Genomic DNA, 24,893 nt, shown 5'->3' with positions numbered 1-24,893 from the left:
AGAAGCTATTCAGTGAGGAACAGTAATTTTATTTAAATCTACTTCATGCTTAAGCATGGTAGAACCCCAATTTAACTTTGGCAAATATCACAAAAAAAAAAAACCCCAAAAACAAAAAAGAAAACCAAGCAGCCTATCCAGAACAGTGAGAATGCCAAGGACATGGGTTCTCCACAGTTTCACTGCAGAGCAAATGGATTTAGAAGCCTCACTTTTGCTATATCATTTATAACCATATAATTAAATAAAGGTAGTCCTCCACTATCACTTCTTGACTTCTCCAAGATCTTCAATGCTGTCATCATCCACCTAGGGAGAAAAAGCCACAACACAAAAGCAAGTCAAGTATTTTTTTTTACATGCCTCCTTCAATGTACACCCTGTAAATGTAGAGAAGTGTGGGAGAAGTGAACAGCCCCATTCCAGATCCCCTGCTGTAAATCCTGGGTGAGTGACACGTGCTCACAGGACACAGCTGAGCCTGCAGAGCTGGGAATAAAGACAGACCTGTAGAGTTAAACCATAAAGAATTCCACTTGGGAAATGCCAGGACAAGGGAGAGTCAGAGAAAGCCCTTGCAATTACAGTTCTCAGCCTTAAATTTCAGTCCAACCCGCACTGGCTGATCTCTTCTGAAGCACAAATGTGAGGGGCTTGGGGTTTTTTTTTTTTATTTTAATTTTGCAATATTTTATGAGGTGTTGAAAAACAGGATGGCAATTTAAGAATACTTAAGAGACTCACTGTTAAGAAATGGTCACAAAGAAGGCACAGATATTTGACAGCTGCATTTATTCTGACATGCCTCCCTCACTGAAGGGTGGGAATGCAACAACTGCTCTTTTATTTTTGTACACCAATCTGTGCTGCCAAAGATGAATCCCTTTTCCAAAATCATTGGTAAATCACAGGCTAATGTGGAAAAGTGTGTGTCTTCCTGAGAGAAAGAAAGGTTTATTACCTCAGGCCACTTCTCCTGGATTACATCAATGATGTCATCTGTGAAGTCCCCCTGAATGATGATTTCATCCTCTCCTGTTACTGAGGCACCGCAGGAAAATTTCTGAGCAAAAAACCTTTGTGCTTCCTTAAGATCAATTTCTGCCCAGGGGAAAATGAACAATTTAAGTACAGCTGTTGTCATAAACAAATATTTTCTCAAGATTAAAGCCAAAATCTTGTTTTAACTTGAAAAAGTAGTGGCACTTCACAGTTGAAGCTTTGCTAGACTTTCCACTGAAAGCCAAGTCTGTTGTTTACACCCAAAACATCTGACTCTACAGATCTACAAATGCTTCAAGGTAGAAATTGCTGAATGTCCTCTACATGTTCTGTTGAGGTGAGTCTGCACCCTGTTTAAAAAAAAAACTGGAACCCTCTTTGTCTGAAAAATCATGGCAATAATTTATCCATGTGAGAAGTCAGTGTACCTTTGACATGCCTTGGAACTGCTAAAAGCACCTTGGGACTTCCATCTCACAACTGGAAGCAGATTCCCCAGTGGAATACAACCAGAAGAAATATCATGAGGTTAAAGGCAGGCACATCCAATACCAGGAGAACCCAAACTCACCAAATGTGGCAAGGCCACACACTCTTGTGACGTATTTTTTCTTTGCTCTGGGAATTTTAGCTATCGTAACTTTCTGTGGTACAGTCTTCTTCTTCTGTTTTATCTGACCTCTTCCACCTTTAAAACAGAGCATAAGGTTACATGATTAATTCAATTATGTCGTGGCTCATCAAAGAAAAAAGCATACAAGGTCAGATTTTGCCCCTATAAACAAAGAAACTGTTGACTCCCAGCACTGTTGGTAAACAAAAATGTATTTTGCACCTTTTCTGAGATTTAGTATTATTTAAGAAAGATCCCACATCATCTAAGACCAATATTATAAATAGAAATAACAATATATATACACACGTGAAATGTGCATTCAAGCACAGGTTGCACAGCAGACCCCCACTACAATCAGCAAAAAAAGGGCTTTTCCCCACTCTTTACCAAACACTGTGTTTGGATAATTGTAGAAATAAATTTTTCTTTGATATTTTCCACAACTATTTTAACATCCTCACGGTTTGTGTCCGAGGCAAAGCAAGGTGCTCATGCCCATTTCCTGAGGCCACAAGGTCTTGCTTTCCCCAAGCTGCTGGGTTAAACAGCAGATCAAGTTCTGGACACCTGTGCACGACCCCACAGTGAACCAGACACAGAAATGTGAGCCAGCAGCCAACCAACTCCACAGCTCTGAGAGCAGCCAGCCCCAGCACCCAATCCTACTCCATGTAACACCCAGTACCTCTCCCCCTGCCTGTTCCTAGGCCAGCCTGGGGGAACACTCCCCATTTCAGGCATTTCTGAGTCAGAGTAAAGCATGCAAAAGAGACATTCCACTCATTAGGATTCTTCAAGCCAGATTAAGATCTCAGCTAACTTCGTGTACAGTCACCATGTTATTCCAGGGTAACCAAAGTTTCATGTTTCTGAGCCTTCTCAGCATGAAAACCTAAAGAATTTATGACAAGAAAACCAACCCCTGTGACTGTTTCTGTTTCTAACATGCAGCACTTTCAATTCTGTTTTATTATAAACTGGTATCTGATAATTCTAAGACAGTAAATTACTGCCTTAAATTTTCTTCAGTGAGTTTCTGCAGTGTCTTATGAAATTTTTGCTTGTTTTCCCTCACACTCTTATGGTCACTCTTGCACCATCCTACTTAACACCATGCTGTAAGTTTTCACGGAACTTTAGATTCTTGGAGAAAAATCACCAAATATTTTAAACACCAGAGTGAAAACTAATCATACCCAACCCTCACAACAAATTAATGTTGAAATAAAATGTCCTGAAATCTCTGGGAAAAGCATCCAAGTTACAGAACATGAATTACTGTAGTCACTAGACATTGCCTGCTGAGAAGGTAAATTAAACTGGTTACCAAGATACCAAAAATAAAACAAAAATATATCTGGCATAAAATATGAAACTTCCTAGGTATTAACTGTAATTTCTGGAGCATTACACACAACTGACACTGCACAGGCAAATACACTTTAACAGCTCCAGGACTCTGATTTATGGTGGAAAGCATGTTAATTAATTCAGCAGAAAGAGCTCCAACGATGGAAGATAAAAGTGTGCTTAAATTGTTCCACATAACTTTGTATCTTCCAAAGTTAGGTTTTGAGAATGTTTTTCATTAGTACTGCTGGGAGGGGACACAGGTAACAGATTTTAAAGCACAAAACCAAATCCTGTTCCATGAATACAGACAGGTGGAAGGAACAAAGGCAGGGCAGAGTCATGAGGCATTACCAGAGGGAAGCAGCCTTTGTTCCACTCTGCAAGCAGCCCATAAAGTGCTGCTCAACAGGGCTCAGCATTCTGGGAGAAATGCCAGCTGATTCCAGCTTGGGAGGAGCTGTTCCCTGTGTGTGACAGTGGTGACAGGAACAGTGGGGCACAGGATGCAGGTCACCTTTCCCTGCCTGTCCCTCCTGTCCAATATTTCCATTGGCACAGACTACAGGGAGGAAGATATTCCCAGAGGTAGCCACCAAAATGCAAGGAATTTGTGCCCTGCTCCAGACCAGCAGGTGAGAAAGGGATGCCCCAAACTGCTTTGAAATCAGTACCACAATCAACTATTTAGACCTTGCCTCTCTTTTGCTTCTTCTTCTCCTCTTCTTCTCCTGCTCCCACATTTCCTTGGCCTTCTCCAACCCCAGCTTCCTGTTTAGGTGAATTTTCTAAAATGCAGCAGAAAGGAGTGAGGAGAAAAAAGAACAAAATTAGTGATCAAACACCCACACCCTTACAGGAACAGAAAGAAAGTAAAGTAATCTTTTGCTAAATCAGTAAACTATGCTGAAGTGCAGCAGCCTTTTGACTGATGCATGTTACATCTTCATTACAGTATTTGTTCAAATTAGACTCCAAAAAAGCCTCAGCTCCAAGCTACAGAGACAATTTCAATAAAGGCTCTTGTACAGAGAGACAGAAATTAATGATAATGTTAATATTGAAATTCCAAATGCAAACAAGTAAGTTCCTCATTATTAATGACCTTTCCTCCAGCCATCCACTGTAAACTGGAAAGACAGAAAATCCAATAAATTAACTCTGATGGGAAACAAGTGCATGGATGTTTATGACAGGAACCTTAAGAAAGCTCAAATATTATTAATAAAACTACAAATTGATTATTTAGTGTTTTCTGACATTATAAAACCTATTTCAGAGCATCCAAAGCATTAACTTTCACATGATACAGCAGGAAAAGGGAAGAGATAAGAATTGGACAGATAGTCCCAAATATGTCCAAGGGCACATACCAGTTAGAAAATAGAAAAGACTCTTACCTACTGTAAGTTTTGCAAACTCATCTGGAAAATTCTTTTCTAACCATTGTCTGCATTTAGTCACATCAGGCATATATTCACAGTACTAGAGAAAAGCCATATGAACGTTGTTAGTGGAGGAATGACAAAATACATCACAAATAAACCAAAATAGGGCATAATAGGACAGAAGGAAATTTGGACAACAAAATTTAACTCACCTCTGTTGGCAACGAACAGACTGGAGAAAGAAGGGGGGAAAAAAGAACAGATTACAAAAGGAATTTTTTACTTTTTACTTACAGCCTTAGTAATTAAATTCCAAATGGTGTTTCAAAGCCAGGGATGGGTTCTTACATAACTTCTGGTTTTAACCACACACTGACTCAAAAACATTTCTTTATTGTTGCCACTCCACATTTTAATTCCTCTCTCATTAGACCTGTGCTCACATGCTCTGCATTAGGGTAAAACCATCCCAGCAAGAGCTGCCAGGCACTGAGGGAAGGGGAGGAGAAGCCCAAGGTTGGGAAAAGCTACAGAACAAAACACCACTTCTACCTGAGGCAAAAGAGACACTGAACAAAGCACCAGGTGGTTTGGTCAGCTTTCCCTTCTCCAAGAGCTGCCAAAGTCACAAAGAGGGGACAGCCAAACCAACTGTTTGCAGGGCTGTTTCCTACTGTATTTCAGCCTGAAGCAAAATGACATTCCTATCTAAAACACACCTGTCAATGCAATTTACTTCCCTTTAAATTCCACCCACACAACTACAAACGGAACGAGTAAAGAACACTTCCAAACACAGTACAGCAGTTTAATGTATTCCATTTCTTGCCATCATATTAATGCTCAGAGCTTCTCTGTGCTAATGGCCTCTTCCTGCAGGAAGAGATGTGTGCTCCCACTGCTGTCCTGTGTGCTCCCACTGCTGTCCCAGCCAGGGATGTCCCAGCACTTGCCTCCGCAGTAGAGCACCCGCAGGGGGTAATCGGCATCGGACCTGGCTCCGCTCCTGCCGTCCCCTCTGCACTCAGGGAGCACAGGTTCAGCCACGTCCGTGGCCATGTCACAGGCCTGTGGGGCACAGGGGACACAATCAGCACCCAGGGTCTGGGTTTGAGTCAGTCACAGCCCTCCCAGCTCAAGAATCCCAGAGGAAATAGAGGAAAGTGTCAAAAGAAGGGAGAGATCAGGGAAAGGAAAATGGGAGTCAAATATAATGAAAACATGGGGAGAACTGCTACAAAGGGCACCAAGCAGTATTGGCGTTCTGGCATGTAAGGGGAAAGGAGCTAAAGCGCCACAAAATGAAGAAAAATCTTTCAGAAACCCACATGGAACTAGAGAACACAAAGGGTTAAGGACAACTCAGTGAAGTATCATGTTAAATCAGTGGCACACGAACAGTGGGGGCACTGGGGGCAGGAACCTCTTGCATACTAGCAAAGGAAAGGGGTCATTTAAATCATTGCCTTAAGAGCCACAATCTGATCCAACACTGGGAAAAAAAACAGAGCATAAAAAAAGGAAAGCAAACTCATGTCATTAATGGGCTTAATGGTGGTTTACACACACGTTTTCAAGCAAGGCACTTAGAAGGCAAGACTCAACAAGGAAAGAGTTTGGAACACACAAGAAATCCCTCAGGACGGTGGGAACAAACAGGACATGTGTGAGGGAGCTTGGGATGTGTAGGTGCCGCGCCGAGCAGCGAGGAACGCTGAGGGAGAATTCCCGGGGCGGCGGGCTCAGGGCAGGGGACAGGGACAGGCGGCAGACGGCACGGAGCGGGGAGGATGCTGGCTGCTCCCGAGACCCCACAGAGGCGCGGGGGTGCTCGGTGGTCCGGGGGCAGAAGTGAGGGCGGGTCGGGGGAAGGGTGCTGGGACAGCGGACACGGTGGGGATCACGGACACGGTGGGATGGGGGAGCGGGGGGGATCCGTGAGTGCAGAATTGAGGGGATGGGGGAGCTAAGGGGATGCGGGGAGCCGGGGGGATGCGGTTCGGGTACCTGAGGAGGGGCGGGCTCGCAGGGCGGGGCGGTGCCGGGGTTGACGGTACAGAGAGCGCCGGGAGAATGCTCGGTACAAGCACCGGGGGGATCCCTGCGAGGGGCGGCGGCGGCGCCGCGGCTCCGGAGAAGAGGAAGCGGGCGCGTGCGGGAGCCGCCAGGCGGGGGCTGAGCGGAGCGGGGCGGAGGGGCCCGGGGGCGGTGTCGGTGTTACCGGAGGCCCCTCGGGCCGCGGCGGGTCCGGGTCCCTCACCGCGCGCGCACGTGCACCCGCCCCAGCGCCGCCGTCTCGCGAGAGGGGCGTGCACGGTTTGACCCCGCCAGCCCGCCGTACCGCGGCGGGCAGGGCTATGCGCTGAGCCGTCACGGGTTCAGCCGAGCTACGGGGCGCCGCAGCGGCCATTCCCCGCCGGGCCGCCGTAGCCATGCCCCGGTACGCGCAGCTGGTGATGGGCCCGGCGGGCAGCGGGAAGGTGAGCGGGGAACGGCGGGGAACGGGGGCGGCGGGAACCCTCTGACAGCTCCTGACTGCCGCGTGTGCCTTGCAGAGCACGTACTGCTCCACCATGGTGCAGCACTGCGAGGCGCTGGGCCGCGCCGTGCAGGTGGTGAACCTGGACCCGGCGGCCGAGCTCTTCAGCTACCCCGTCATGGCAGGTGAGCGGCGGCCCCGGGCACGGCTGGGCTCCAGCGCCCCTGGCCGTGCCACCGGACCCGTTCTGTTCCTCTAAAACGGAGCCCGTGCAGCAGTGGGGGAAGATGTGGGAAAATCGTTTCAATGAAATGGGGTGTGATCCTTAAATCGGTGAATAATTCTAGTGTGGTAGCAAATAGTGCTCAGAGATGTCAGAGATTAACGCACTCTTGTACCGGGGATAACTCCCTGCATCAGGGGCTGTTGCCCTGTGCCAGCTCCTGCTCAATCCCTGTATTTACCTACACCAGTGACTGAGATGTACCGGCAGATGTCTCAGCTTTGAGAACAACAACAGTGTTTGTATCTGAACAAAGATGATAAGAAAAGTGCATCTTGATCTGGCCACACAGCTGAGATACTTTCAGAAGAGATTCATTAGAAGATCCAGGACCATAAGAGGAAAATCTGGGGAATGAGATGTTTCTCAGACAATTAGCAGGAACCCTCAAAAGAACCCCCCAGATAAGTCCCAGGAAGTATTTAGAATATATTTATTTGGGGGATTAAAGCATTTATGTAAGTTTCATGAGCATAACCTGTTGTGTTTGGCTGCTGGCAGTGCCAGGAAGATCCCCCTGCACCCAGCACTGCTGTGAAGTCCTGTTGGTTTTCTCAGCTGCCAGACTGCCTGCAGAGCCCATTCCCTGCCTGCAGAGCCCATTCCCTGCCTGCAGAGCTCACTCCCTGCCTTTGGTGCCTTGTGTTGTCACAGACATCCGGGAGCTGATAGAAGTGGACGATGTCATGGAAGATGAGTCCTTGAGGTTTGGCCCCAATGGTGGCTTGGTGTTTTGCATGGAATACTTTGCCAATAACTTCAGCTGGCTGGAGGAAAGCCTCGGGCACGTGGAGGATGACTATGTTTTGTTTGATTGCCCAGGTAAGTACATGCCAATGTTTTGGTATCGCTCTTCATAAGCATTGGAAAATTTGCAAGTTGGAACATTTGGTTCTAGACTGTTGTGATAATTCCCATTTTGTTGAGCTGTTAGCAGTTGTCAGAGTCACTTTCAGGTGTCTCAGGAGTGAACTTGGTCTTGGGCTGATCTGGGTGACTGCACAGACGTTTGGTAGCATCATCAGCTGCAGCAACTGCAAACTAACACTAACTGGAGACCAAAGGAGGAAAAAAAACCCTTTTATTTCTTTTTCACTTCACCCAAACACAGTGAGAGCTGCCTGAAAAGAGGGTGCTTTCCTTACCAGTTTTTATTTAAGTGCAGTTTCCCTGTCTACATATAACTGTGGACTGTTCCTGTTTGCTTCACATTCCAACCTGTTAATATCCTGAGTGTGCCCCAGGTCAGATTGAGCTCTACACACACCTGCCAGTGATGAAGCAGTTGGTGGAGCAGCTGCAACAGTGGGAGTTCCGTGTCTGTGGAGTTTTCCTTGTGGATTCTCAGTTCATGGTGGAATCTTTCAAGGTATCCATTTGAAATCTGTTGATAAAGTTCATTTTTATAATGAATAACAAGTCTGAGCCATTCAGGGAGCTGGGTTTGCCCAGAGGAAAAATTGACAGGTCCAGGGAGATGTGGTTGCTGTCATCAGCTGCCTCAGGCACAGCCTGCAGCAAGGACAGTCCCAGATGGATGGAAAGACAGCCAGCACTGCAAGAGTGGTCATACTGGGGCAGGCATTCACACAGACAAAACCTGACTGGGCAAATCCCAGTGCAGCCTGTTCTGACCTGGAAGTGCTTCTGTTTGAGCAGTTGTAGGAGCCAGGTAACCTCCAGAAGTCCCTTCCAACCTAAATTCTTTTGTGATTCCATGAGGGATTTGTCAGATCCCAAGAACAAGCAGGCCACCTTCCCCGTTTAGCAGTAACTGTCCCAAGAAGGGTTTGGGTTTTCTTAATGCCCTTTTCAGTGGCAAACCCATATTTAGGCTCCAAAAATTGAGGGGGTACTCAGCACCTCCTTTTTGCAACAGAGAGAATGATTCCTCATATGGCTTTGTGTCCATGTTCCGTATATTCGTTACCAGATTTGGCCTTTGGTTGAGTGTGCTGTGTGTTTGTGTTGTGTTTGTCTGTACTTTAATACATCATTTTTCATCCTCTTCAAGTTTATTTCTGGAATCCTGGCAGCTCTCAGTGCAATGATATCTTTGGAGATTCCACAGATTAATGTCATGACCAAAATGGATTTGCTAAGCAAGAAAGCCAAGAAGGAAATAGAAAAGTAAGTTCCAAAGAATTATTTACTCTGTAGTACAATATACTGAGGCAAAGTTCACTGAAAGTTGAGTCTAATGTTTCCCACAATTAAAACATACTCTTTTGGAATGGGAGATGATGGATTTTGTTCATTTCAAACAATAGTGTTTAAACATCTGGGTAGGATGCTTAGTTTATCAGAGTCAAAAGAATAGCTCCATGTTTGTACTGATCTCTGGATTTTTCTGTAAATAATTATCTTGGATCTTTTGTGTCATTTTGAATGACAAACTTTCAGTGTTGATGATGACTTTATTTTTCCAGGTATTTGGATCCAGATATGTATTCCATGATTGAAGATTCTACAAATATATTGAAAAGCAAACGGTTTAAAAAACTGACCAAATCTATATGTGGATTGGTAGGTACATTGCTTTTGAGCTGGTACCCTAAAATTCACTTTTTGCCTCTATTAACTCAGTTTTTTAGTTCTTCAGATTAGCACGAGATTCTTCATACAACTGATATGATACACATGATATCTGGATTATAGCCAATGCATTTTCTTTGAATTCTTTTCTGTTGGCAATATTGGGAATTTGCTGCTGTGTAGAACTTAGGACTGGCAGCCAGGTGTTCTGGGTAGGGAATTGCCATTGGTTTGCAGTGTGACTAAACTGTATTTTAGAAGTCCAGGAAAGAGTGGTTTAAGGAAGTGGCTTTGAGTGCTGTGATTGAGAATGAACTTTGTGCATTTCCCTGCCATCATCCCTTGAATCCTTTTATAGATTGATGACTATGGCATGGTTCGGTTCCTGCCTTTGGATCGCTCAGATGAGGAAAGCATCAACATCGTCCTGCAGCACATTGACTTCACCATTCAGTACGGAGAAGATCTGGAATTTAAAGAACCAAAGGTAAGGGACTGTTGGTGAGAAGATGAAAAATTAGTAAGTATCCATAATAGAAGTTGTAATATAAATATGTTCTTTGCCTTGCTAACAAATCATTGTCTTAGTATGGTTCAAAATAAGCCAAGTCTTTCAGTGACAATGTTTGTATCATCTTCATTTAGTTATAAAAATGAAATTCTTTAATATCATCTTGTATATGCAGATTGATCAAATGGTTGTTTAAAAGTATTGCTTTGATTTTCCAAATTAACAGAGTTTTAACCTTCAAATGCCAGCAAGGACCACTGAGATCGCTCAGATTTTTTTTCCTGCATGACTGTTCAAAGTCTCCTAATGATTCCTGTGTTCATCCCAGGAAGGTTTATATTTTTCTGGGTTTTTTATTTTTTTACAGGAATGTGAAGAAGATAAATCTGCTCTTGTGGATGAATACTTTCAAGATCATGTGGATGAGTAAGAAACATGTTCAAATTGAGAGGAAAATACTTTGTTTGTAGTAAAAAATAAAAATGAAATAAAAAAACCCCAACCCATACACAAACACATTTGATGTTTTATCTGTAAAATAACTAATATTTATAATGGAGAGTGAGTTACAAGACCTTGTATCTACTTTAATAAACAATTTTTTTTTACTATGCTTGTGTGTGTGTGTTATGAAATACATAGGCCAGTGTTAGTACATGTAGAAAAACAGAGCCAGAACTGGGCAAGAGGTTCAACAGACCAGAAAATCCTGCATATCTAGAGGAAAAGGGCTCAGAAAAATCTGTATGTGGTAGGTCTCAATCTGGCTGAATTAAGCCATTCAAAAGTTGGGGAAACTACCATGGTTTAATTCACCTCCAGACTGCCTTGGGATGAGCCACGCTTGGGATGTGTTGAAAGGATAAACCCCAGCTCTGCAGTTGAGTTATTGTGACTCACCTTCCAAACCTCTCCCTTTTGTCTCTCTGAGTCATGCTGGGAGTCAGATACCAGGGGACAATTTCAGCAACGCTGGGTGTCAGGGAAGGTAATGATTTGACAGCAATTGGAATGTGCACCTTAAAATACTGTATCCTTCTGAACAGAGCACGTTTGGATCCCTCTTGTGCTTCTTTACACCAAGTGCCCCGTGCCGCCAGCAGGAAACGCACGGCAGAGAAACCAGCTGCGAGCGAAGCATCCTGGCACGCCTTCCCCGACAGGAGCGCTGCCTCCCGGGCCCCCTCCCGCTACCGGCAGTGCCCTGGTAGAGCAGTGCCTCTCCGTGGCCGTTCCCCGTACGGGCAGTGCCGGGCACAGCGCTGCCTCCCGGGATCCCTTCCCGGTGCGCTGCCTCCGGGGCGGTGCGCGGCTCCCGCTTCCCCTCCTCGCACCGCCTCTGCCGCTGCCTCATTTCCTGCAGCGTAGGCGGAGGAGGAAGCTCTGTGCCCGCTTTCCTGCCCGGTTCGCCCCGTTCCCTTCCCGCCCGGCCCCGCCGAGCCGCCTCCTGCCCTTCGAGATGCCGGTGAGCGGCTCCGCGCCCGACGCTGCGCGGTCCCGGCGGCGGCGGCGCGGGCGGCGGGGCCGGGCCGGGGGTGGCGGGGGCGATCTCGGGCCCGGGGAAGGGGCTCTGCTCTCTGCGGGGTCTGGCCGCGGGCACTGCAGGGGGAAAGAGGGGCTGCACCTGCGGGGAGCGCTGCTGGGAGCGGGGAATGGCTCTTCATGGGAGGCTGCTGCAAGGCCAGCGCCTTCCTCTTCCTCCTCCCCCTGCCAGGGATCCACCCGCAGCCGGGAGGGTGCGAGCCCCGGCAGCAGCGGGGGAGAGGGCGGTCACAGCAGGGCTTTGCTCTGGCTTTGTTCACACCACCTTCCCCTCAGAGAAATAAACTGCTTTTTACACCCAGCCCCTCCCAGTCACATCCTCCTCTGCCCCCCACAAAAGGTGGGTTGTGAGATGAGGGATTCCCAGTGGCCTGGCACAGCACCTTGGAAAGTGCCTAAAACTGAACTCATTAGTTGTTTAAAATCGGTTTTCCAGGAAGAGTTTGTTGCATGTAGAAAGCTGGTTTGTTTTTCACTTTAATCAGTTTTGTTGGGTTTTTTTTACTGCATTAAGCCTGGCTTTATCAATAATTATCTACTACTAATAGCCAGACATGTAAATAAATTACATATTTTTTAATGACCAACTAACCTTCAGTGCAATGCCCCAAAATTCAGGCAGGTGAACAGGGCTGTTATCCCTGGATGCTGCCAGGATAGGGTCAGGCAGCCTGAGGATGAACTGTGCCTGCAGACCAACAATACAGATTTTATCCAATCTCCAGGTGCTTTCCTGGTCTGCACCAGAATGGCACCAAGATCTGGACTTATATAGAAAATAGCAGTTGTTTCTGCAAGGAAAAAATGCTGGGAGCATCATAATGAACTAGGCTGTGACTCCTGCTTGATGAAGACACTTGATTGGATATGGAAATGTCTATTTTCAGTAGGATCAATAACCAGCTCTCCCTGTCTCTAGGCTTACCACTCCACTTTAATGGACTCAGACACCAAGCTAATTGGGAACATGGCACTGTTACCCATCAGAAGCCAGTTCAAGGGCCCAGCACCTCGAGAAAGTAAGTTTATAGTAATCTCTGAATTACTGGATGTAGCTCATCATCTCAGGGGCTGCTCTAAGCCAGACCCAGCAAGAGTCACCAGTAGAAAATGGAAAGCTTTGCAGTTTAGAGAGGAGGAAAGTTTTCAACTACTTCAGCTGTGCAAATCATAGAAGATAATTATGCACAGATAATTGTGCCCCATGTTGAGTTAGTGGTTTCAGTAACCCAAGTCTCTGGTTGCTCTTCTGGTGCTTCCCCCTGTGCTCCTGAGCAGGATTTTGAGGAGGCTGTGCTGGTGTGAAGCCTCTGTGTCAGAGGAAGTGGAGGTTTAGCTACAGAGAGCTCGCCCTGTGGGCTGCTCTGTGGGACAGCAGCACTTGGGGTGTGGGGCTCCAAAAACTGAAGAGAAGTTCCAGGCGCCCCGACAGGGCCCTCAGGCAGCCAGAACAGATTCCCCTTCAACATCTGAACTTCCCGGGCATGCTGTTCCCCAGAAATGTGGGGTTCAGTTTGAAAAGGGAAATAGGAAGGGAGTGTTTCTGGATTTAAGCAGTCTTGGATAGTAGCAAAAGTCAGATTGTCACTGACTGTGTTCTGCTCCCCTCCTTTATTTGAAGAGGATAATGGAATTGGAGTGATTGTGCTTTCTCCAAAAACTTTTTTTCTTTCCTTTTATCATGTTAAATCTCTGGTGAGTTACTCAAAAGTGGTAGAAAAGTGGGGAACTGCTGAATTGCTGTTTCTGAAGTGACAGAGGGAAAGGAGAAGGGAGTAGGAAGCTTAACTATTACAGTCTGAACTCATGGTGTTTCAGAAGTTTTCTGTTACATGGTGCTGACTTCTGCTTTTTGTAATACCAGGGTTTTGCTTTTGCAGTAATCCTTATTTATGCACTTCAGTGAGTAAAAGTTATGACAAATGTAGTGTAACAGTGCACTGCTTAACTCTGTATCTTCTTTTTAATAGCTAAGGACACAGATATTATAGATGAAGCCATCTACTACTTCAAAGCTAATGTTTTCTTCAAAAATTACGAAATTAAGGTAATTTTTTGAGATACTGAGCATATTCTAGTTCTTTGGAGCGTTGGTGCTGTGAATATAAAATTATTTTCAAGGAAGTAATTCTAGAAGATCACAAAAACTCCCCTTCCACTTAATCTTTAAAGTTGGGTAAATGTCATGAATTGCAAATGTCTCTCTCATGGGGAAACTGTAGCCCAAAATGGCTTGAATTCATTCCTGTTTCAGACTTTATCATTTCCACAAAGTCCTGTAATCTAAGAGTTCCTGCTCTTGTTTTGCAGAATGAGGCTGACAGAACACTGATCTATGTCACCCTCTACATTTCTGAGTGCCTGAAAAAGCTGCAAAAGGTAAGAAAACTGAATTCCTGTGCAGGTGGGAAACAGTCTGTTCTGAGGGTTGTTCTGAGGAAGGAATTCCTGATATTCTCCTTCCAGGGGAACAAATAATCCTGGAAGGAGATTTGTCACGGACCCCAGTCCCAGCTGCCAGAGCCTCAAATATTCCAAGGCTGTGGATGTCCTGTGTTGCTCTTCTTGATGAGTTTTCCTGTTCCAGATTTGTAAAATATTTGGGTCGAATGCTCTGTCAGTTTTTGTCCTTAACTGCTAATCCATTGTTTGCCTGGTTCTTCCAGTGTAACTCCAAAGGCCAGGGAGAGAAAGAAATGTACACACTGGGAATCACTAACTTCCCAATCCCAGGGGAGCCTGGCTTTCCACTGAACGCCATTTACGCCAAACCTGCCAACAAGCAGGAGGAAGGTAAGGCTGACCCAGGGCCTCTGAGGGTCACACTTTATTAACTGCACTTTTGTGACTGCAGTTGGAAAAATTAATTTAAATTTTATAAATCTGCAGTCTGTTATCTGAAGGCAGCACAAGCTGGATTTTCTGACCTTGAGGATTCCCCTGGTTCCATAGATAAATTGAGCTAATCAGCTGAGCCAGCTGCAGCCTGCAGATGTAAAACGCCCTCTCTGCTTTAAGCAGGGATGTCTGATGTGTCCCTGTTAAATCCAGTTTGGGTTGATGCTGCTCAGTTCACCCTGGTTTTGCTGTGCTGCTTTCAGAGGTGATGAGGGCCTACCTGCAGCAGCTGAGGCAAGAAACCGGCCTTCGCCTTTGTGACAAAGTGTTTGATCCTCAGAGCGACAAGCCAAGCAAGGTGAGAGTTCAGTGGCATCAGCACAGGGTCAGTGAGAGGCTGGGGGTGCTTGTTCAGCCTCGTGTGGAGAGAAGCGAGGTGGGGTGAGGGTAATCTCAGCCAAGGCTGTCTGAATTTACAGTGAAATGGCAGCTGCAAGTTATCAGTAAATTTAATCTGATGTGATAGGACAGCGAGTGCCAGTTTGGGTTGTGTTCAAAAGCAGGGCAGTAATGAGAGGGGTCTGGTTCAGCTCTTCAAAGCACTGCACATCTGCTCGTGGCTGGGGTTGCAAATGGAGCTCACAAGCGCGAGAGGTGTGTTTCTCTTCCCAGGCAGCTCTGCTTTGAGAGCTGCTTTGAAGTCGATTGTTTTGCCTCATGTCCAGATTGAAAATACCGCTAATCAATGAATGAGTCACCTCCTGAGTGTTCATGTTTCATGTGCAAATGTGACTGCATTTAATGTCGAAATCACTTTGGCCAATTTACTTTCAAAGGCGTAGCTTCCTGATGCATCCCTCATTTATGACTGTATTGGAATAAAATATAACAAAAGTAAAAGAAGAGAAAGTAGAATTTCCCGTTTTAATTCAAAGTCCTGTAATATAAACTCATTGTGTCCATTCCTGTTGTCTCGTTCCCCTCAGTTCAAGTGTGGAAAACTGTGTGTAAAACTGGAACCTTAATATTTGTTATGTGTCAGAGACTGAATACTTCAAAGTCAGTGGAAACCACTTCTGATTTTCTGACTCTGTACTTCCTTCTGCAGTGGTGGATCTGCTTTGTGAAGAGGCAGTTCATGAACAAGAGTCTCTCAGGCCCTGGGCAATGAAGCAAAGTGGCAACAGCTTTAAGCATTTCCACAACAAGATGTTTGAGTCTTTTGCCTTTGTTTTGGATACATTTTGTACCAAGAAAGAATTAAGTGCTTATGAAGTAAAAAAAAAAAAAAAGAAAAAAGAAAAAAACCAAACCTGTCAATGAGTGATAGAGGGAGAGCAAAAAGATAGGTTGTGTAAGCAAATATTATTAAGCTGGTGCTTAATAAGTGATTTCTGACGTTCTGTTTCAAATGCAAGTTGCTTTGTGATCGTGGCTACAGCATTTAAAACAGGGCTTGTATTTAAGAGAAGAAATGGGCTTGGCTGTGGGGCAGGGGAGCTGTGTCATTGCTCTGCTGGCTGGAGTCTGGGTGTCGTGTGTCCAGGGAAAACAGACCTCTCACGCTGTGTTGTCCAGTGCAGTGATTTTTACCTTGTTTTCAATAAAATTTGCTTGTAAGTAACGTGGTAACTACTGTGTGTCTTATGGACAGCCTTCAGAGAAATCAAAGAGGTTTTTTCTTTTTGGTGAAAGGCTTTGGGGTGACCCAATTGCGGCCTTTAAGGACTTAAGGGGAGCCACTAAGAGCCTGGAGTGCCAGGACAAGAGAGAATGGCTTCAAACTGACAGAGGGCAGCTCTAGATTGGATTATGGGAAAAAATGTGAGCCGTTTCCCAGAAGAAATGTAGGTTTTGAACAGTCTTTCTCCTCCATTACCAATTTTTATAGGCAGGAGCATCATTATCTCAGAGACCTCAGTCACATTTAGCTGCAGCAACCATCAGCGTATTCGCAGAAGGACAAGGGGTGAACTCAGGAGCTGTGGAGGCACAGGGAGTGTGTGTCTCATACCACAGCACCCACAAAGGACAGGATCCCCTCAGAGCCGTGCCCAGACCCCGCCCTCCCCTCACGCCGTTCCCGCCTCCGCGAGGGGTCCTCGGCGCGGGCTGCCCCACGCGCGCCTGTCGGGCCGCGCAGGCAGCGCCTTGGACGCCTGCAGGCGGCGGCGCCCGAGGACCCCTGGGTGGCGCCATTTTGGAGTGGCGGCGGCGGCAGCTCTGTTCCCGGTGCCTCGCTCGGGGTCTCTCCCGCTTCCTTCCCGGCCCCGTCCCATCCCTTTCGCCCCGCCGGCGGCAGCATGAGTGTGGTGGAGCACGTGCGCGAGATGGCGGCCGCCGGGCTGCACTCGAACGTGCGGCTGCTCAGCGGGCTGCTCCTCACCATGAGCGGCAACAACCCGTGAGTGCCCCGCCGGCAGGGGGCGCGCGGGGCGCGGGCCGTGAGGGAGCGGGGCCGCTCCTGGGCTGTCCCGGTCCCTGTTCCTGCCCCTGTCCCTGTCCTGTCCCGGCTCCTTCCCCTGAGCTGTCCCTGTCCTCTGCCCTGCCCTTCCCGGGGATGGAGCCCGCCTCTGTTCGGGTATCAGCATCAGCGGCCCTTTGGGGTGCCCCCTACAACATGGGTGTTCTGGCAGAGAACCATAGAATCACCAAGGAAGGAACCTTGAAGGTTTTGTTTCACCCTCTCCTGCCTCAGGCAGGGACACTTTCCACTATCCCAGGCTGCTCCAAGCCCTGTCCAGCCTGGCCTTGGACACTTGCAGGGATGGGGCAGTCACAGCTTCTCTGGGCAACCTGTGCCAGGGTTCACCACCCTCACAAGGAAGAATTTTCCCTAATATCCAATGTAAAGCTGCTCTCTGTCACTGTGCAGCCATTCCCCCTTGTCCTGGCACTCCAGGCCCTTGTAAATTGTGTGTCTGCATGCTTTTTGTTGGCTCCCTTCAGGTCCTGGAAGGCCACAGTTGGGTCATTTGGTCTGCACAGTTTTATAGAGGGGTTTTTATAATGTAGGAACAGGGATTTGAACCAGAACAGCTCTACAAGGAGCTGGGTTGCTTTTTAAACTTGAGGCCAAACAAAACTCTGCTCTGAAATCTGAACAGGCAAAATGCTGGATCCTTACCTAATAAAAGGTGAATGAATCCCAGGAGAAAGTTGATGCAGTGCAGTGGATGTTTACAGCCTGTGGCTTGTTACAGAAGGGATGGGGGCAGTGGCCAAGCAGCCAAACACTGAGCTGCTATTGTCGATGAGGTGTCAGGAGTGGCTGCTGGATTTGTTTGTTCACAGATAAAAGAAATTGGTGAGATAAGCCCTGTGTGAGGAGTCACTGCTGTTACTCAGTGCTCCTTCCAGTGCAATGAAGGGGCTGCAGCAGTTGCAAGTTGAAGCCAGACAAACCAAAGCTACAAATTCTTGTTTCTGTAAGGTTTTGATTCTTTTGCAGCCATCTGATCTCAGCCTTTCTGTCTGCATTTCTTCCAGGGAGCTGTTCTCTCCCTCTCAGAAGTACCAGCTCCTTGTCTACCATGCAGACTCCCTCTTCCATGACAAGGAGTACAGGAATGCTGTCAGCAAGTACACCATGGCCTTACAGCAGAAAAAAGCCTTAAGTAAAACCTCCAAAGTCAGGCCTTCTACTGGGAATGCTGCATCAACACCCCAAAGCCAGGTATTTAAGAAGTGATAATGTGCTGCATCAAGTGATCACATTCCCCCTTCCAATTAATGCTGCTGACTCAATATTCAGAGTCAATGAGGCTGGAAAAGATCCTTGAGGGTGAATCTCTGCCAAGTGCATCACTAACCACATCCCTGAGCATCACCTTTACATGTCTTTTAACCATCTTAGATTGTGCCTTTGTCATGTCAAATAAACCTGACCTTTAAGGCTAATTAGTTTGATCATATCTGTGATGTTTTCTAATGCAGAACTTCAAATGGTTTCCAGCTTGAAATTTTTCTGTATGTGTACATCATACTTTTAATTTGAAGACAGGAACAATGTGAACAAGCAGGGAGCTGCATTGTTAACTTACATGCACCAGATATTTTTCAACACAGTATAAATATTTATGAGGAAACCTTATTAAAATTTTCACACCTGATTAAACCAACATTGTATTTAAATCTTTCTTTTTTTGTTTCAGTGTTTACCATCAGAAATTGAAGTGAAATACAAAATGGCTGAATGTTACACAATGCTGAAGCAAGATAAAGATGCCATTGCTATTCTTGATGGGATTCCTTCCAGGCAGAGAACTCCAAAGGTGAATTCTGGCAGGTTTTTGTCACAGCCTCGTGGTCAGTGTATCTCAAGGGCAGAACATATTATGTAGGTTTAATGGCACTATGTCTTTTTCATTAGTTAAATATTGTTTGGTAACATTTCCTAATTTTAAATTAGGTGATTTGCACCCTTTTCTTTAAAATCATACCAATTTTGTATTTCCTCTGTTAGAAAGAATTTAAAGAAAAAAATGAGAGGAGTTAAATGTTTTGAGCATCTTTACTAACTTCTTGTATAGTTGGAGCAGTGACAAATCCTTGAGAGGCTGGAGACTTTGGCAAGTAGAAGGTTTGCTAGTGCTCCATCTTTTAAAATCTTTTAATCCTTTTCAACAACAGTTTAGATAATGTTAAATATTTAGATCCCTTTGTGGTCTGCAGTGCCAAATCTGTGGAGTCTTTGCTCGTTGGCTCTGCTACTCAGAAGGGCTTAAAAGATTAACACATCAGATCAGTCAGCTGTGTTTCATGTTAAATTGTCCTAAAAGTGTACAGGCTTAAACTCCAGTTAATGTCAGAGTGTTCTGACCAACTTGCAGAGCAGAAAAGGAAGAAAAGGTTGAGAAAAGCAAACTTTTTGCCTATATAGGCCAGTAAATGGAAGTGCTGCAGCAGAAAGCAGCTACTTGTGTTGTGAGGAGCTCAGATAATTTCTGGTCTTTGGTCAATCATGGCTCCATTCAGAAGCTGAATGGAAACTCGCAGACTTGCTAAGCTAATTCAAACACTTCCATGGACACAGAAGGGACTGATTAAGGGATGTACAGATCCTTCTTGGCATTGTGCACTTGCCCATCTTTTGACTTCTTTGCTGCAAACCCAGATTTCAAGGTGCACTGTGCATGTACAAAGGAAGGTAGATTTTATTTCTGTGCTCAGAAGGAAGCCACAGTTTTCATATGGTACCTTTGAGTGTTCTCAGAAATGCAGGTTTTGTTGTCTTCTGCCCAGGAGAGAGGCAGGCAGGCTTGAAGACAGAGAACCTTTCTTAGTGGTTCTTTCTCCTCCTCACACTCAGCTGTCCCCACATTTCTGTTGCCTGCAGATCAATATGATGCTGGCAAACCTCTACAAGAAGGCAGGCCAGGAGCGCTCCTCGGTGACGAGCTACAAAGAGGTGCTGAGGCAGTGTCCCTTGGCCCTGGATGCCATCCTAGGTGGGTGTCTGCACTCTCAGTATTCAGCCCTGTTAAAATTTTAATTACACTTCTGTAGCTGTCTAGCATTTGCATGTCATACCCACACTATAGAAATTGTAGCAAGCCCTGTAATCAGCTCCTTGTGCTTGTCAGGGGATGCAGTTTCTGCTCCTGAGACAGTTTGAATCAAAAGCAGTTTTGGGTGGCTGAGACTGATGTCTGAACCCCTCTAAACAGGCTTGCTCTCGCTGTCCGTGAAGGGAGCAGAAGTGGCCTCCATGACCATCAACATCATCCAGAGCATTCCCAACTTGGATTGGCTCTCCGTGTGGATCAAGGCTTATGCCTTCGTGCATACTGGAGACAACACCAGAGCAATAAACACCATTTGGTAAGAGGTGGAAGAGCATGGTGCAATCAAATCATATATAAATTCTTGTCTATAATGATATTCAAAATGTCATTTATAAACAGGCATTTATTTTCCCTTTAAGCTCTTTAGAGAAGAAGTCATTGCTGAGGGATAATGTGGACTTGCTGGGGAGCTTAGCAGACCTGTACTTCAGAGCTGGAGATAATAAAAACTCTATCCTGAAATTTGAACAAGCACAGATGCTGGATCCTTATCTTATCAAAGGTGAATAAATCCTGAGAGAAGGTTGACCTGAGGAGTAACATGCAGTTGAATATTGTTTATTGTTTCCCCAGCTTTCAGTTCAGAATCGACATTCAGAAACTGCATGTCTTGAACCCTTCTAGGTAGTTGCACAGTTTAAAGTGGGTGTTTGTGGTTTTTGTGGCTTTTTTTCCTTGTGAATGAACTTTCTGTTTCCTGAGGATTGATCCTCCAACGTGTCTGTTTAGGAATGGATGTTTATGGTTATTTATTGGCACGTGAGGGTCGGCTGGAGGATGTGGAGAACTTGGGCTGCCGGCTCTTCAACATTTCTGACCAACATGCAGAGCCCTGGGTGGTGTCTGGGTGAGTTTTCTTTCCTTTCTCACCTCAGCTCTCCATTTGCTGAATGTGGTGGGTTACAGCTGACACAGGGGTTCAGCTTGTTTTATTCAGAAGGTGCTTTTCTATCCTGTCTGTTCTGTTCCTGGGTAACTCATATTAGCTCTCTGTAAATATCTATTGTGGTTTTTTTCTGTATGTGAAATTTAGAGTTAGATATCCATGCAATACCAACAATATATTAAATAGTAACAGTTTTAATATCTATATTAGGGTTTTTTAAATTTCTGAAGAAGTTTTTTTTCTTAACTTCAAATACAAGAAGTTCAACCCCCGTGACTGTGCACAGGCACTGCAGGCAGCACAGGTTTACAATCCCTCTCCTCTTTCTGTAGGTGTCACAGTTTCTACAGCAAACGCTACTCCCGTGCCTTATACTTGGGAGCCAAAGCCATCCAGCTGAACAGCAACAGTGTGCAGGCCCTGCTGCTGAAGGGAGCTGCCCTGCGCAACATGGGCCGTGTGCAGGAGGCCATCATCCACTTCAGGGAGGCCATCAGGCTGGCCCCCTGCCGCCTCGACTGCTACGAGGGTGAGCCCTGGGCAGCTGCTGGGAGGGCTGGTGCCATGCTGATGGTGAGGCAAGGGAGTAGACAGCAGTTCTTTCCTCCTGTAAATAATTGTTACCCCAAAACCTACAGTGTGATCAGGGAGGGATGTGAGAGAGTGTATGGGTTTGTAAGAATGATGTTCAGAAAGGGCTTTTCTTGGTTTTTGTGTTGTTCGATCTGGAGGTAAACAAACTTGGGTGTTTTGAGCAGCTCACTTTTGGATGATGATGGTAGCTGATGGTTAGTTCTGCTGGGAGCTTTGTTTTGTCCTATTTGTTTAAATATTTAAATCTGGCTGACCTCAACAGCAGCTTCAAGTAGTGAAGAGTCCAGGTGAAGTATTAATTCTCTCAGTATTGGTATTGGACAAAAACATTAGATGAGGTGTACTTAGGGCTGGAGGTTTTTTTCAGAGGCTGACCATTAATAAACATCAAGTCAATTATCTGTAGAATGAGTATGTTGACAAGCACAGATTCACTTTCTCAATTGCAATTTGTATTTGCTTATTGGAGTGTCAGCTGTTCAGCACCTGAGTGCCACTAAGTGCAAATAAAAGTGGAGGGCTGAGTGCCTGTGGTGCTGACTCAAACCCTGAAGTGTTTCCATCTGACACCACCAGGTCTCATCGAGTGTTACCTGGCATCCAACAGCATCCGTGAAGCCATGGTGATGGCAAACAACGTGTACAAAACCCTGGGGGCAAATGCACAGACCCTCACCCTGCTGGCCACAGTCTGCCTGGAGGACCCAGTCACACAGGAGAAAGCAAAAACATTGCTGGACAAAGCTCTCACACAAAGACCTGACTACATTAAAGCTGTGGTAAAGAAAGCAGAACTTCTCAGTAAGTTCCTTTTTCCCCCGTGTTGGTTTGTTTAGATACCCTTGTACATGGAAAGGTGTTCTGGAGCCACATCCATGTGAAGGATGAGACAGTGATGATACAGTCCAGGGTTTATCAGTTCTGTCCTGAAGGAAAAATCACAGGAATTAATCGCATCCAGCAGCTATTACACTTAAATCAGTTACAAACAAAATGTTTTGACTTCAAAGTAGATGTAATTGTGAATGTAACAGCTATTGCAACAAAAAGTCATTGTGTAGAGTTAATCTTGCAAGAAGTAAAGCCCTGCTCTACTGACAGCTCTAGAGGGACAAATAGCCTTGTGTTAGGAAGACTGTGAGCACTGTGACTTTTATAGATTTGTCTCAGCTGTTGATTAAAGCAGTAGTTTTGCCTGTGAACAGGCAGAGAGCAGAAGTATGAAGATGGGATTGCCTTGCTGAGGAATGCCCTGGCCAACCAGAGTGACTGTGTCCTGCACCGCATCCTGGGGGACTTCCTGGTGGCTGTCAACGAGTACCAGGAGGCCATGGACCAGTACAGCATAGCCCTGAGGTAAAGCACAGCCTGGCAGCAGGAGCTTTATAAGAACCACTAATCAGTTTCACTGAGTAAAAAGATGAGCTGCTGATTGATGAGGATGAGAATCAGAGGTGGCTTCATATCATTCTCCCTTAAAACAAACAAAACCACACAAATGACACCCTGTTCATGAATTGGTTGGTCTTAAGATTTCAAACTGAGAAGTGCAAAATGGAGGGACTGTATTAATGCTAAATGTGTCACTAGGCTTGTGGTTCCTTGAATAACAAAAGGATTAAGGCATGGAATTATTTATAGATATTAATAATTTTATAGTCAGACCTTAGGATCCATTCCTTTACACTAGAAGGTGCATATAAAAATGAGCTGTTCTGTAAATTTAAATAGTATGACTCAACTTAACATAATCTAAATGCTATTTTAGGGTGTTACTTTTTAAAATATTCCCATATTTTGATTGCAACATCTTCAATTTGCCTTAAACCCAGCACTTTATGTCCCCTGCAAACTTGCATAGCTTAAATGGGTCAGCTGGTTTTTGCCTGCTTAGATTATATTTAGTCAGAGTCATTTAAATTTTTACTGCTTTCATGTTACTTTATAATTAGTATTGCTGGGAGAGGTGACTAAGTTTTCTGGAAGAGTGGGATGTTTAGATAAATGCATTCTTGGGGATCAGAACTGTTTTATAAAGAGATTGAAGACTCAGTGTTACAGCAGCTCAAGGGGAAGTTGCATCATCATCTAAAATAAGCTTCCTGATGATGTTAAACAGGAAGTGCAGACAACAGGATGAGATTTTATTGATACTCTTTACACTGAAGCCACAAAGAGTAAAAAGTTTCAAGGCAATGCTTTATTTTTCTTCCTTTCTTCAGTTTGGATCCTAACGATCAGAAGTCACTGGAAGGATTGCAGAAAATGGAAAAAGAGGAAAGTCCAACAGATGCCACCCAGGAAGAAGATGTGGATGACATGGAGGGAAGTGGAGAAGAGGGGGACTTGGAAGGCAGTGACAGTGAAGCAGCTCAGTGGGCAGATCAAGAACAGTGGTTTGGGATGCAGTAAAAGCCTGCTGCTGCTTGTTTTGGCACTTGAACACACCACTAGGGCCACTCTTCTTAGAAGAACAGAAACTATGATTTTTTTTTTCAGTAACAAAGGACTTTTTTTTTGTTTTAATAGACTCTGAAACCAATTAATAGTTCTGTGCATCTCAATACTGTGGAGATTCTTGATGCTTCTTATTTATTAAGTGTAAGGGACTAACTGCATCCAAGGTTATTTGCAACTTTCATTTTGAAAAATTCCTGCTAAAACTAAAACCATCAGAATCTGAGGTGTGTAATGAGCCTTTTGTTTGTGATGAAAACAATGTCTGAGTTCTGTCCAGGGCTGAGTGCTTGGGCAAATTGTAAATACAGTGGTTTGTACTCCTTTGTGGGAAAGTCCTTGCTCATTTGTGTGCAGCCATTTGAGTCTGGGGAGCTACTTGAGTGTGGCTGAAAGCAGCACTTTTCTTCTGCTGTGTTTGTTGAATTAATTTGTCTTTTTCTAGGGCATTACCTGTGCTGTCCAGGATAAATTTGGGACAATAGGCAACTTGGACTTGCTGGACACTTTTTATAGCTGATTTCTCTGTGTACAGGATTGAGCCAGTGGTAGAGAATTAAAGTCATTTCTTCAACCCTTAGTAAACCCTGCAGTCACTTTAAGTCTGTACATGAGCATTTATTTTAAAATGCAGTTTGATTTCAGTATGTTCCTGGAAGGTTTTGCAGCAGTGACTCAAAGCACTTTACATTCTGTGTACAGCACTGACATTTAAAATGCTATAAAAAGAATTAATCCCTCTTCCCTTGCACTGCTGGAGAAATGTTAAATTATGCAAATACACATATTGTCCTGCTTTTTCATGTTTATATACTTCCTGGCTTTGTCAGGTAATTTCGAATTCA

General features: G+C 45.2%; 4 protein-coding genes across 4 annotated transcripts; 3 read left to right on the top strand and 1 right to left on the bottom strand.

Moving 5' to 3' along the window:
• Positions 1-8: 8 nt before the first annotated feature.
• Positions 9-6,542, bottom strand: DENR (density regulated re-initiation and release factor). Its single transcript, XM_050980485.1, has 8 exons — positions 6,364-6,542; positions 5,310-5,424; positions 4,569-4,588; positions 4,369-4,453; positions 3,667-3,756; positions 1,574-1,690; positions 962-1,101; positions 9-309 (listed from the first exon to the last, which is right to left on the bottom strand). Exons 2-8 carry the CDS (start codon positions 5,413-5,415, stop codon positions 265-267), a joined length of 603 nt encoding a protein of 200 aa, XP_050836442.1. The 5' UTR covers positions 5,416-5,424; positions 6,364-6,542; the 3' UTR covers positions 9-264.
• A 140-nt stretch (positions 6,543-6,682) lies between these two features.
• On the top strand, positions 6,683-10,775 carry GPN3 (GPN-loop GTPase 3). The gene is made up of 8 exons (XM_018916753.2): positions 6,683-6,836; positions 6,912-7,020; positions 7,773-7,940; positions 8,363-8,487; positions 9,133-9,248; positions 9,548-9,644; positions 10,012-10,140; positions 10,532-10,775. Exons 1-8 carry the CDS (start codon positions 6,789-6,791, stop codon positions 10,592-10,594), a joined length of 855 nt encoding a protein of 284 aa, XP_018772298.1. The 5' UTR covers positions 6,683-6,788; the 3' UTR covers positions 10,595-10,775.
• On the top strand, positions 10,719-16,168 carry ARPC3 (actin related protein 2/3 complex subunit 3). Its single transcript, XM_030230694.2, has 8 exons — positions 10,719-10,725; positions 11,211-11,629; positions 12,626-12,725; positions 13,677-13,753; positions 14,017-14,085; positions 14,373-14,499; positions 14,808-14,902; positions 15,653-16,168. Exons 1-8 carry the CDS (start codon positions 10,719-10,721, stop codon positions 15,713-15,715), a joined length of 957 nt encoding a protein of 318 aa, XP_030086554.2. The 3' UTR covers positions 15,716-16,168.
• A 545-nt stretch (positions 16,169-16,713) lies between these two features.
• Positions 16,714-24,376, top strand: ANAPC7 (anaphase promoting complex subunit 7). The gene is made up of 11 exons (XM_009092459.4): positions 16,714-16,948; positions 18,034-18,220; positions 18,699-18,818; positions 19,883-19,994; positions 20,214-20,367; positions 20,471-20,613; positions 20,841-20,958; positions 21,330-21,526; positions 22,168-22,392; positions 22,797-22,947; positions 23,814-24,376. Exons 1-11 carry the CDS (start codon positions 16,848-16,850, stop codon positions 24,001-24,003), a joined length of 1,698 nt encoding a protein of 565 aa, XP_009090707.1. The 5' UTR covers positions 16,714-16,847; the 3' UTR covers positions 24,004-24,376.
• The last annotated feature ends 517 nt before the right edge of the window (positions 24,377-24,893 follow it).

This window comes from Serinus canaria, chromosome 15 (genome assembly GCF_022539315.1).
Source record: "Serinus canaria isolate serCan28SL12 chromosome 15, serCan2020, whole genome shotgun sequence".
NCBI classification, from domain to species: Eukaryota; Metazoa; Chordata; class Aves; order Passeriformes; family Fringillidae; genus Serinus; species Serinus canaria.
This window is presented reverse-complemented; position numbering and strand designations above follow the sequence as displayed.